Below are 12,648 nucleotides of genomic sequence, written 5' to 3' on the forward strand. Positions count from 1 at the left end.
GAGATGCATTGGAGGGCATCTTTAACCACGAGGGAAGAGAAATTGCGGTCTCTAATGAAGGTGGCCATCTGGTGTGTTCTGTGGTGGAACTGCTCCTCCTGGGAGCAGATACGGTGGAGGCGGAGGAATTGGGAATACGGGATGGCATTTTTGCAAGAGGTAGGGTGGGAAGAGGTGTAATCCAGGTAGCTGTGGGAGTCGGTGGGTTTGTAAAAAATGTCAGTGTCAAGTTGGTCGTCATTAATGGAGATGAAGAGGTCCAGGAAGAGGAGGGAGGTGTCAGAGATGGTCCAGGTAAATTTAAGGTCAGGGTGGAATGTGTTGGTGAAGTTGATGAATTGCTCAACCTAATCCCCTAAAGCTGTGCTACATCCTTGCTTCCTCCACCTTACGTAAGCTGCCTTCTTCCTTTTGACCAGAAGTTCCTCTGTTCTCGTCATCCAAGGTTCCTTAACCTTACCCCTTCTTACTGTCTCAGAAAAACAAATTCATGAATCACTCGCAACAACTGCTCCTTAAACAGTCTCCACATGTCTACTGTGCTCTTTCTGTGGAACAATTGCTCCCAGTCTGTACTTCCCAACTCCTGTCTGATAGTGTCATAATTTCCTTTTCCCCAATTAAATATCTTCCCTCAGTAATGCTCCTTTCACTCTCCAAGGTTATGCTAAATGTGAGGCAGTTGTGATCACTTTCACCAAAGTGCTCTCCCACTGTGAGATCTGACACCTGTCCTGGCTCGTTGCCGAGCACCAAATCCAAAATGGCTTCTCCCCTCGTCTGTCTGTCCACATACTGAGTAAGGAAACCCTCCTGAACACACCTGACAAAAACGGCTCCATCCAAACCATCTGCACTTAGGAGGTTCCAGCCGATATTGGGGAAGTTGAAATCACCCATAACAACAACCCTGCTACTTCTGCATTTTTACAGAATCTGCCCGCCTATGAGTTCTTCAATCTCTCTACTGCTATTAGGTGTTCTGTCGTAAATCTCCAATGCAGTGGCTGTTCCCTTGCTGTTCCTAACTTCCACCCATACTGACTCAGCAGACAAACCTTCCTCAACAAACTTCATTTCTGTAGCTGTAATGCACTCTCTGATTAGCAATGCTATACCCCCTCCTTTTTCCACCCTACCTGTTCTTTTTAAAAGTTCTAAACCCTGGAACATCAAGCAACCATTCCTGCCCCTGTGAAACCCACGTCTCTGTTATGGCCACAACATCGTATCCCCAAGTATTGATCCATGCTGTAAGTTCATCACTCTTATTTCTGACACTCCTTGCATTAAAGCAGACACACTTTAACCGATCCCTTTGTTTCATCGCATGAGAAACCTTCTTGATAGATTCAATACATTCTGTCACTGCCCCATCCACAACTGACCCCCTCTCAGACATGTGGCTCCGATTCCCACACCCCTGCCAAACTAGTTTAAACCCTCTTGAATCACACAAACTAATCTCCCACCCAGGACATTTGTGCCCCTCCAGTTCAGGTGCAACCCATCCTTTATGTACAGGTCCCACCTTCCCCAGAAGGTATCCCAATGGTCTAGGCATCTGAAGCCCTCCCTCTTGCACCAGCCTCGCAGCAACGTGTTAAGCTGCATTCGCTGACTGTTCCTCACCTCACTATCTCGTGGCACCGGTAGCAAACCCGAGATCACTACTTGTCCTATTTTTCAGCTTCCAACCTAACTCTCTGCAGTCACTTTTCAGATCCTCAATCCCTTTCCTGGCTATATCATTGGTGCCAATATGTACCACAATTTCTGGCTGCTCCCCCTCCCTCTTCAGCATCCTGTAAACCCAATCGGTGACACCCCAGACCCTGGCACCGGGGAGGCAACATACCTTCCGGGAGTCCCGTTCCTCACCACAAAATCTCCTGTCAATCTGTCTAACTATTGAGTCTCCTACCACTAGTGCTTTTCTATTTTCCCCCCCTTCCCTTCTGGGCTTCAGTGCCAGAGACCTGATAACTATAGCTTTCCCCTGGTAGGCTGTCCCTACCAGCAGTATCCAAAACGGTATGCTTATTGCTGAGGGGAATGGCCATAGGGGATCCCTGCTCTGATCGTCGGTTCCCTTTCCTCCCCTTGACAGTAACCCAGCTGTCCTTATCCTGTATCTGGGGAGTGATCACCTCCCTGTACATCTCCTCAATTCCCCCCCTCAGCCACCCACTTAAAACCTTCCCAGAAGTCCTTTGCTCCTCCCTCGCACCTCTCAGGTTCTCTCAGATGTAATGATAAATGGAGCTGAGGAAAACGTGACCTCACCTGGCAGTCTGCCAGCAAGGAGCTTTTGACATGTACAGTTGAGGTAGTTAACATTCTGTGCAGTAAGACCTGGGATTTGATACTGCCGCCATCCCTCCCTTCCACCCCCAACACCACGGTGCGAAGGACCAGTCACTTGCTGCTTTCTGAGGCTGTGGACAGTACATTGGGTGGTTTGAGGGTTGGCTAACTGGACTGTTTTCCTGATGAGGGCTGGTGAGTTGCTGCACTGCCTTGTCAGGCAACACAGAGACCTTTTATCTGCAGATTGGGAGTATGCAGTGTGGCAGTCACAGCTGGACTGTCAAACACAGGCACCAAGTGTGGGAGGCCGAGGATAATTAACAGAGCTGCTTTCTGAAACAGAAATGCCTACAATAAGTCAGGCTCGATTAAAGGTATAAAGAATATGCCACAGCATTCAGGAGAGGGAGTGGGAATTGTAATTAGTCTGCTTGTTCAACCGAGAGCACTTGTTGTGAAAGGTGGAGGAACAGTTGGCTGCTGAAGGCTTTCGCAGGAAGCCAGACCCATTTAGTTACCGGATGTACCCAGAGCAGGAAGGGCCTGTGGAAATATCAGGTGTTGAATGAGCCTGAAAACTGAAACTCAAAGCTCCAATGTGCTGTGCTGGGATTTGAACTTAAATGTTTTTCATGGATTCTTACATCACATCATGTTCAGACCATGGGTTTAGTGAAGGCCATGGGTACATTTTGGCTGTCGTCATTAGTGTTCCTTAAGACCATATGGAGTCGGAACAGGAGGAGGCTGTTTGGCCCATAGAGCCTGCTCCACCATTTTAAAGAATCACAGCTAATCCAACATTCCTGAGCTTTCCCATAACCCTTGGTTACTTGCACATTGGAGTGGTGGAGGCTGATTGGCAATGGTGAGTCACTGATCTTTCACTCCACAGGACTTGATTTGAATTCAGTCTGGTCAATCGGACGTTCTTCCTCTATTTTGGCTCTTGAGGCGTCCGGTTGACTGGAGAGTAGCAGATTGCTCTAAGGAAGGCTCAAAAAAAAAATCATGTAGCATATGTTGGCACTAAATCTCACTCAGCCTATTTAGTCAGTGATCCAGGGTAGTTGCTAATGGCAATCGTAGGTGAGTCGCAAATTCATACAACACAGAAACAGAGACTTTGATCTAATTTGTTCATGCCGACCAAGTTTCCTGAACTAAATCAGTCCCATTTGCCTGCGTTTGGCCCATATCCCTCCTATTCATGTACCTGTCCAAACGTCTTTTAAATGTTGTATCAGTACATTTCCTCTGGTAGTTCATTCCACTGAACACACCCCACCCTCTGTGTGGAAAAAGATGACCCTGAACTCCCTTTTACCCTTGCTCCACCCCCCTCCTCACCTTAACCCAATGCCCCCTAGTTCTGAATTTCCCTGCCCTACAGAAAGGCCTTTGCTATTCACCTTATCTCTGCCCCTCATGATTTTACAGCGTGAGGTTAAGCATTCTCTTGGCTTAACTTAAACCTTTTTTTGCTTTATTTCCCTAAGTAACTGGTATTAATACGTAATGCTCCAGTGCACCAGTGTTACACTACTTTGTTTCATTTTCCTGTCCCTGATCTGACCAAATTGTTGCAACTGTCTCACAGTTCTGAGGTGGCATTCCCTTCGATAATAAGGTTCAATTTCCTCAGGGTCTTCCTGCAAAGGTCTGACTGGCAGTGTGCTTACCTGAATCATTACGGCATATAAAAAAGCGACTGGGTTTGACCAAACTCGGACATTAAAATAGTAAGCATGCGACAGCACAGGAGAAGGAAATCATCCGGTCCAATGTACAAGAAGCCTGTTTTTCAAAATGTCAAAGTGGATTCATTTCTGATATTGTGTACGTGAGCATCAGTATATTTAAAACGTAAAAATAAAGAAGTGGCAAATTGGGAGGAAAATATCCTCTCGACATCAGCTACATTCAATCTCTTGATGCTGCCTGGCTTACTGTGTTCTTCCAGCCTCCTGCTTGTCTACCTTGGATTCCAGCATCTGCAGGTTTTTTTTGTCTCTAACCACATTCAACCTATAAGCTATATATAGAAGCTAAATGAGCATATGGCCATGTATACTTGTGACAGAGTTTAATCAGTATGCCAGTCCCTTTATTTCATTTATGTCATTTGATCTAAGACTCAGATTAGTTGTCAACTCTTGAGCATTTTTTTTGTCAACGCTTGGAGCTGAGTTGGGGAAGGATTCATATTTCTCTGTATGTGAAATACTTTTAGTGACCGATGCATGTGTTTTGATCCGCACTGTATTCCCCTGTTGGTCAGTGTGTGCATATATGTAAGAGGTAGCCACGCTGGTTTCAGTGACCTCTCTATTTTGTCTGTTTTGCAGTGGCTGAGGATGGATTCTGTAGCTCCAGCCTGGGTGGGCAGTGTGTTTCTCTTCATTCACTCAGATGAAATGGATCTATCAGCCATGTACAAGGAACCCCAGCTACGCCTGAAAATTTATAAAGCCCTGAAACTGACACTTGCAGGTAAGTTTCAACCTACAGGTTGCCCCTTACTTTGCTGACCTTCGTTCCCGTGCCAGTTATTAGCAATAAGCTGGACTGCAAACTGCATTTCACTGGAGCGTACTGAGTATTGTAAATGTTGCTAAGAAAAGGACTAAGAGATTCATTCAATGAACTAAAAATAATCCATCAATCAGTCCAGATATGACTCCTCTTTCTGAGGAGCTTTATTGAGAAAATTAGACCATCAAAATATGTCATATAGTAGATTTTCAACATCTCACAAATCTTTGTTTCAGCTCGGATATCTAAATTTGTTAAAGCTTATGTTGTTAGAGTATTGGATCCCACAAACTATCTACCCCATTTCCAATACAACACTCCAAAAATGCCTATGCTGATGTGTACGACAAGCAGTGTTGTATGAAGGGGAGGGAAGGTTGTGATTGGTTTGGCTTTTTTTTCTCCATTACTCTGCATGGGGCAGCACGGTGGCTCAGTGGTTAGCACTGCTGCCTCACAGTACCAGGGATGCAGTTTAATTTCAGCCTCTAGCAACTCTCTGTGTGGAGCTTGCACTTTCTCCCCCTGTCTGCTCAGGTTTCTTCCCACAGTCCAAAGATGTGCAGGGTAGGCGGATTGGCCATGGGAAATACAGGGACAAGGAAGGAGGGTGAATCTGGGTGGGATATCCGTTGGAGAGTTGGTGTAGACTTGTTGGGCTGAATGGCTTGTTTCCCCACTGATATTCTCCACTATTCTCTGATATTCTCATCATGTCCACAATTTCTATGTTTGTTGAATTATCTGAAGTGAATACTTGCTAACGATTGATGAGGTTGTGTCCACAGACTTTCATTCCATGATATAAAACATTTTTGCCCATTTGAGAAACATTAAAAAGCAACATTTAAGGGGCACTAATTCACCTGAATATGTAGGTAGCACATTGCCAAATGTGAGCTGCGGGACATGTACCCAGGAGTGCGAACAGGAAAATTAACATTGGTGGTTTGTGCATCCCTGTTGACATCTCCCTTTTTACTTGCAAGACATGGAATCTCCTGAGAGAAGTGGAAAGTCAAGTAAATTATGTGTGAGAATTTTCTCCCTAACATCTGTAGACATTTGGAGCTCACTGAGGAAATGAATCTGGCCCTCGTTAACGTCATTCATTACGTTCCTCTCAAGAACGGTGATCGATGTCCCAGGAAGAACAAGTCCAGCTTTCCATCGAAGGATTTGGATGAAGTGGCATTGCCATACGAGTGGGCAGCCCATTCCAGTGTTTGCCATTTACTGGGAAAATATCCATGTCATGATGTGTAACCCAGTGTGTCTTTTTTATCAATTGAGATTGTGACACCCTCCCCATTTCCACCCCCCAAACCCACCATCCCTCCTAACCTTCGAACCCAAATACTATTATCTTGTACCTTAAATCAGATCACCTCAGAGTTTACACGTCTCTTGACATATAAAGACCTGGTTCTGAGCCCATCTAGGTGATTAAGATTTCTTAAACTAAGATTCAACCTTGTGACTCTCCCTCCAACCTTACCCCAAGCTTCAAGATCATCGCTTTGTGAGGATGCCAATTTTTGAAAAAGAAATGGGCAGAAGGAAGACAAAAAATGAAGAGTTAAGGGCATTTTTCATTTCAGAGTATCATACAGCTTGGTCCCAGAGCTCCCTGTGCAGATTAATAAGCTGAGGCCTCAGTGGGAAGTAGTGCTGTCAAAATTTTGACTTGCAACAAAAATAGGAGTTATAATTAATTCTTTAGACAATCAAAGGAAGAAATAAGGGGTTGGAAGGTAGAAGAATGGTCTTTAAAAAAAATGGCAGATGGAATTTAATATCAGTAAGTATGAGGTGATAATTACTTTGTGACAGTACTTTTTTTTTCTGAAAAGAAATGATGGGCCATTAGAGACAGCACCTTGAATTGTTAGTGGAAGTGAAATAATCCTGTCAAACTCTAAATTTAATCATGAAGTGTTAAATGTAAAAAACCAAAAGGTCATGATGAACTTGTGGGAAAAGATCCGAGGAGAAGGAAAGATCTTTATTCTTCAGCTATGAAGAAAGACTTGGTAAATTGCAATTTCTTTAATCAGTGGTCCATACGTTACTGGGCAACTTAATTGACGTGTGTCAAGCTGTGAAGAATATGACTGGGTAGATGTAAATAATTGGAGAGGGGTAGAGATACACCTTTGTAACCTCTAGATTTGACTATGCCAAAATGTCTTGACCAGCCTGTCATTTCTATCCTCCTGCCCATATCTGAACTTACACCCAAATCTTGTTCACCAATGACTTCTCTACTCGGTGACCTACATCCTGATTAAATAGTGCCTTTTTTTTAAACTTTGTTCAACCTCTTTCTTGTTTTCAAACCTCTCATGGCTCTTGCCTCTTTATACCTCATCTTCTAACTCCATAACCTTCTGGGATATCTGTATGCATCAAATTGTGGTCTTTTGAGCATCCCCGACATTAGTAACTCCCTTTCTTGGCGACCGCGCCTTCAGATTCCAAGGCCCGAAACTTTAAAATTCCCTCCCTCTGCTTCTCCATCTCTCTACCTCTTTTCCCCTAAGAGATTCCATTTAAAAACTACCTGTTTGAAGGGCAGCACGGTGACTCAGTGCTGCTGCCTCACAGCGCCAGGGACATGGGTTCGATTCCACTGTTCGATTCTCCTCCAGGTGCTCCGATTTCCTCCCACAGTTCAAAGATGTGCAGGTTAAGTGGATTGGCTATGATAAATTGCCCACAATGTCCAGGAATGTAGAGGCTCAGTGGATTAGCAGGAAATGCAGGGTTACAAGGATAGGGTAGGGGAGTGGTCTGGGTGGGATGCTCTTCAGAGTGGACTCAATGGACTGAGTGATCTGCTTCCACACTGTAGGGATTCTGAGTGCCTCATCTTTCCAATATCTTTGTGTCTTGCAGGCTGTATTTTGTTAGACAATGCGCTAATGAAGTCACTTGGATCTTTTACTAGATTAAAGGTGCTCCATAAATACAACATGTGCTTGTTGTTAAATATGAGGTTTAGAACAGAAAACAAGAGGAAACCTCTTCACACAGAGTTATGAGACTGTGGCATTCACTTGCAATTTTACTGTTTTGTGGTAGAAATGTAAATATTCAAGTTTAGACTCGAAAAGTTATTGCAGGAACGTGGGTCCAGGCTGAATAAATGAGATTGAAACCACTTAGTCTTTGAATAATGTGAAATGGTTGGGCCAAACTTTCGTTTTCATTTTCTAACTTTTATGTGTTACTATCAGCTCAATGAATAAAAACTCCTTTATTTACAATTCAATGAAGCAAATTATATATGCATTCACCCTACATTGTGGGAGTGTCTGCATGGTTAATAATATCATGTAATTCTTTTGCAGATGCCGCTGGCAGTTCCGGAGGTGTCGAAATCCTGAAAATTTACGGCAGTGGCTTTGGACTCGAGCTGAAATTTACAGAAGAAAGGAAATGCAAGAATTTTCTTCACAATTACAGAAATGACAAACTCCAGCAGGCTTTAGTGTACCATTTCAGAAACCAATCAATACCCAACTTCACTTGTAGTACAGAGCTTAAGGCTGGCACAGTGACATTGGATGACATCCTGGAAAATCCAGAAGACTGTCTGAGGCATATCAAAGCCAACGAGGTGGGTGTAGAATCCTACCACACAGAAAGGGGCCCTTTGGTGTATCAGTCTTGTATCAGCTCTTTTAAATCATCATTTTAAGTTCTCTGCCCGAATGCAGGTGCGATCCACACTGTTACATCCTCCATCAGGGTCAAGGCCTGAATCCACTCCAACTGGAACAGAAATGAAACCCCGTACTGTTGACACCAGTCCAATCCACACCAGCCATCCAGACAACTGAGACCATTATCACCTTGGTCTAATATGTGCCTTTACGTGCAGGATGTAGTCTGAACAGTGGACAGTGATTGGAGAGATCCCAATTTCCTTTCCATCACATCAAATATCACTCTCTTGCTGCCTGGAGTTGGCATACATTGGAATGATTTGCAAGTAATACTCACTCTGCAGTTTCCTTGGCCATCAATTTCTGGAGGGGGGCTTGAACTTGGACCTTCTTACTCGGGCAGGGAATCTCCCCAGTGTATCACCACAAGGAGACAACTTATTTTTAATGAGCTGTCCCATTTTGGCCCACATTCCTGGTGACTCTGCAAATGAGTTCTCTTTGAGGACATTTCTAGTTGCCTTTTGAAAGTTCTAACATTCTTGTCTGTCTCTGATAAAAACACTACATGAGAGCATTTATCCTCACTTCCCTTTGGTTTATTTTCTAATTATTTTAAATCAGTGATCTTTGGTGATCAACCCCATTTACCAGAGAAAGCACTCTCACCTCTTTGATCCTTCAAAACCAGTCATAACTTTTGAATGTTTTTATTATGTCTTCTCTAAGGACAGCAGTCCCAGTTCCTTGAATTTTTGTATTACGTGATTGAAGCCTGGCATCCCCCATAAGGTCCTGATCAGTTTTCTTTTTACCCCCGTCAAGGCCTTGGAATGCTGCTATGTTGTGGTGCTCAGAATTCTGCACAATATCTGAGCTGAGACATAGCCCTAGATTTGTAAAGGTTTGCCCTGATTGCCTTGATTTTACGTGCAATTTACCTACTTAGCATAAATTTATCTGGATGAAAAGGCTGATGCATCTATCAGCTGGGGCCAAGTGTAAACAGTATTACCTCAAAGTCAGAAAATCCCATACTGGAGACACATGCAGAAAACCTGGGCTGACACTCCAGTGAAATGAATTCTACATTTTCAGAGATGCCATCTCTCAGAAGAGACTTCCAGCAGGATGTAACTGAACCATTGGTACTCTTGAAAATTGCAAGGTATCTCTCTTCACTATTTATTCATCAATCAACAATAATAAAACAGGAGATCTGGTCATTATCCCCCTGCTATATGTGACACCTTGCTGAATGCAAACTGTCACATTTAAAGTGCTTCGGGAGTGATTATTCTCATTGCTTAATAATTTTGAATCTGCTTTCTGTCCCTCGAGCGCATAGTCACACCAACTTTAAATATCTTGGACCGCTGTAGTGTTCGTTCTAATTTTTATATAAATTTTATATTTCAGCCTAACCACCTCCGTGACGATGAAGTTTCCAGATTGGAAGAAGACATTAGACGACTGGTCCTCGAATATAGTTCAAGCTGCCAGAGCTCCGAGACACACTGCAGTGTTAATTTAAAAACCCCAACAGCAGCCTCAACCCTTTCACCAATCTCACCACCTTCAATCTCGCCATCTTCAATCCAAGCCAATGGAAGCCCTTTGTACTCGACTGACCGTTTTGAATTTCAAGGTGTTTTATTTGGTGAGTGCTGAGCTCCAGGTGTGCAGTTACTGGAAATGACCTGCAAAAGACTGAAGAGCCACAGCTATCATTCTGACTTGGTTGGATTGGCACGTGTCAATGATCATGCTATTTTCTTTCTAGTGCCCTGTCCTTCAATCTTGGTTTTATTTCCATGTATGCATATGTTAGTCTAAATTAGCTACTCTTGACTGAGCTTTGGAGAGCATCCTTGGTGATTGGGGTCCTGACCCACATCTGAAATCCAGGCGTCAGTATTTTCATGTGTAGTGTAGTGAATGAGAGAAAGAGCTGCTCCTTAGCTTTGATGTTGGGCTGTATATTTTAAATATGCTTTGATTTTTGGAGGCATGTCTGTAACCGTGTTCAGAAGTATTTTCTTTCATGGTTGCTAAACTCACTAAACTAACAAAGTTAGGTTAGGTATTCTTTAATGGATGTTATCAAATTTTCAGCAAACATCCAGAATGTAGAAAATGCTTCATTAGCACTCCATGTATCATCTTAAACATTCACTCCTTTCACTACAGCCTCTAAAGCCTCTATTAGATACCCTGTAGCAATTCAACAAGGGTTCTTTGGCAAATCTTTCAAACCTGCCACCTCTGCAGTCTCAAAGGGTGAGGGTAGCAGATGCATGGACAAAGCACCATCTCCAAACTCTCCTTCAAGCTGGTGACAATCCGTTGCTGTTACTACTTCATCTTCAAAACCATAACTGCACTGTGGATTAGATTAGATTAGATTCCCTACAGTGTGGAAACAAGCCCTTCGGCCTAACAAGTCCACACCTACCCTCCAAAGAGTAACCCACTCAGACCCATTTCCCTCTGACTAATGCACAGCAGCTCTCTATCCCCCCTCCCATGAGAACATTAGAAATTGGGGCAATGAATGCTTACTTTCCAGGCAACACCCTGATCCTCTGAATGGAATAAAGAAGAAAACAAATGAGCAAATCCATGCAAGTTATTTTTCTCCTTTTTGGTCAGTCTCTCTGTAGCATGGTGAAGGCAACAGGCACAGGATGTGAACTAGTTTCAAGGCTGTTGTGAATACTATTTTGAGCTTGCAATAGGAGTAGAAGTGGGGAATTAATTTATTGCTCTGTCTTTGGCCTGTCTTAGCACAGTATTTGAGTTAAATGTACGGTGCATCTGCTGTAATTCAGTCAGATTCTATAAGCAGTCTGCTTCTCATATGAACCAAAATCTGTGGCTTTACAGATATCATTTTGTGATAGTATACTCCAGAGACTACCTTTCTCATTGTAACTCAGCAAGTCTGACACAGTTATCTTACCACTTTATTAGTTGGCAAATAAAATGTAATCTGACCAAAGCACGACAGTTAAAATTAATCCTAGTTTTATTTCCAATAAATGATTAAACAGTAGCAGTGAGACATGGAATGCGACTTGAAGTTCTACACTAAAGATGTATCGGAAACCAGATGAGGTGGATATCTGAGTTCCCTGACTTACCTTTCACCAGACTGAAAGCTATAGAAACTGTCTGAGCAGAAGTGGTAGCATCATAGTGTTGGTTGCAGTATCTGCCCAGATGTCAGAGCTAACACTAGCACATATTAAATAAGTGTTATTGTGGAAAACGCTGTTGTATTATTTTTAAGAGTGTCTGAAGATATGTTTCAGCAAAACATTTTGTATGTTTTCGAGCAAAGGTAACTTTATTTGTCGTATTGTACAATTTAGACTTTATCTAAATAATTTAGTGGTGCCTCAGGCTGAGGGCCAGAAGACTTTTAACACTTTTATCATTCCATTTCTTTATAGTCCTCAGAATTGTGAAACTAAGTGTTGTCAAGAAGGTTACATCGTCTGTCATCAGACTAAAAAATGTATCATGTTATATTTTGGATTCTTTTATATTGTTGCAATAACCAATTGATGATTTTTTCCGTTCAGCTGAATTTCCTTTTATTTCTGTGCTCTCACAAACTTGATTGAGTTTTTTGAAGAAGTAACAAAGAACATTGATGAGGGCAAAGCAGTAGATGTGATCTGTATGCCTGGCTCAAAGGTAGAAGACAGAGGGTGGTGGTGGAGGGTTGATTTTCAGACTGGAGGCCTGTGACCAGTGGAGTGCCACAAGGATCGGTGCTGGGTCCTCTACTTTTTGTCATTTACATAAATGATTCGGATGCGAACATAAGCGGTACAGTTAGTAAGTTTGCAGATGACACCAAAATTGGAGGTGTAGTGGACAGCGAAGAGGGTTACCTCAGGTTACAACAGGATCTGGACCAGATGAGCCAATGGGCTGAGAAGTGGCAGATGCAGTTTAATTCAGATAAATGCGAGGTGTTGCATTTTGGGAAAGCAAATCTTAGCAGGACTTATACACTTAATGCTAAGGTCCTAGGGAGTGTTGCTAAACAAAGAAACCTTGGAGTGCAGGTTCATAGCTCCTTGAAAGTGGAGTCGCAGGTAGATAGGATAATGAAGAAGGC

At 43.0% G+C, this 12,648-nt stretch overlaps 1 protein-coding gene across 1 annotated transcript in view; it reads left to right on the top strand.

The window, feature by feature from the left end:
- Positions 1-12,648, top strand: part of tradd (tnfrsf1a-associated via death domain) — a 32,976-nt gene that overhangs the window by 17,788 nt on the left and 2,540 nt on the right. Inside the window, exons 2-4 of the mRNA XM_043707216.1 lie at positions 4,659-4,803; positions 8,199-8,467; positions 9,936-10,176. Of these exons, the coding sequence (XP_043563151.1) occupies positions 4,668-4,803; positions 8,199-8,467; positions 9,936-10,176 (646 nt within the window). The 5' untranslated portion in view covers positions 4,659-4,667. The remainder of the gene's footprint in view (positions 1-4,658; positions 4,804-8,198; positions 8,468-9,935; positions 10,177-12,648) is intronic.

Source organism: Chiloscyllium plagiosum, chromosome 17 (assembly GCF_004010195.1).
Source record: "Chiloscyllium plagiosum isolate BGI_BamShark_2017 chromosome 17, ASM401019v2, whole genome shotgun sequence".
Classification (NCBI taxonomy): Eukaryota; Metazoa; Chordata; class Chondrichthyes; order Orectolobiformes; family Hemiscylliidae; genus Chiloscyllium; species Chiloscyllium plagiosum.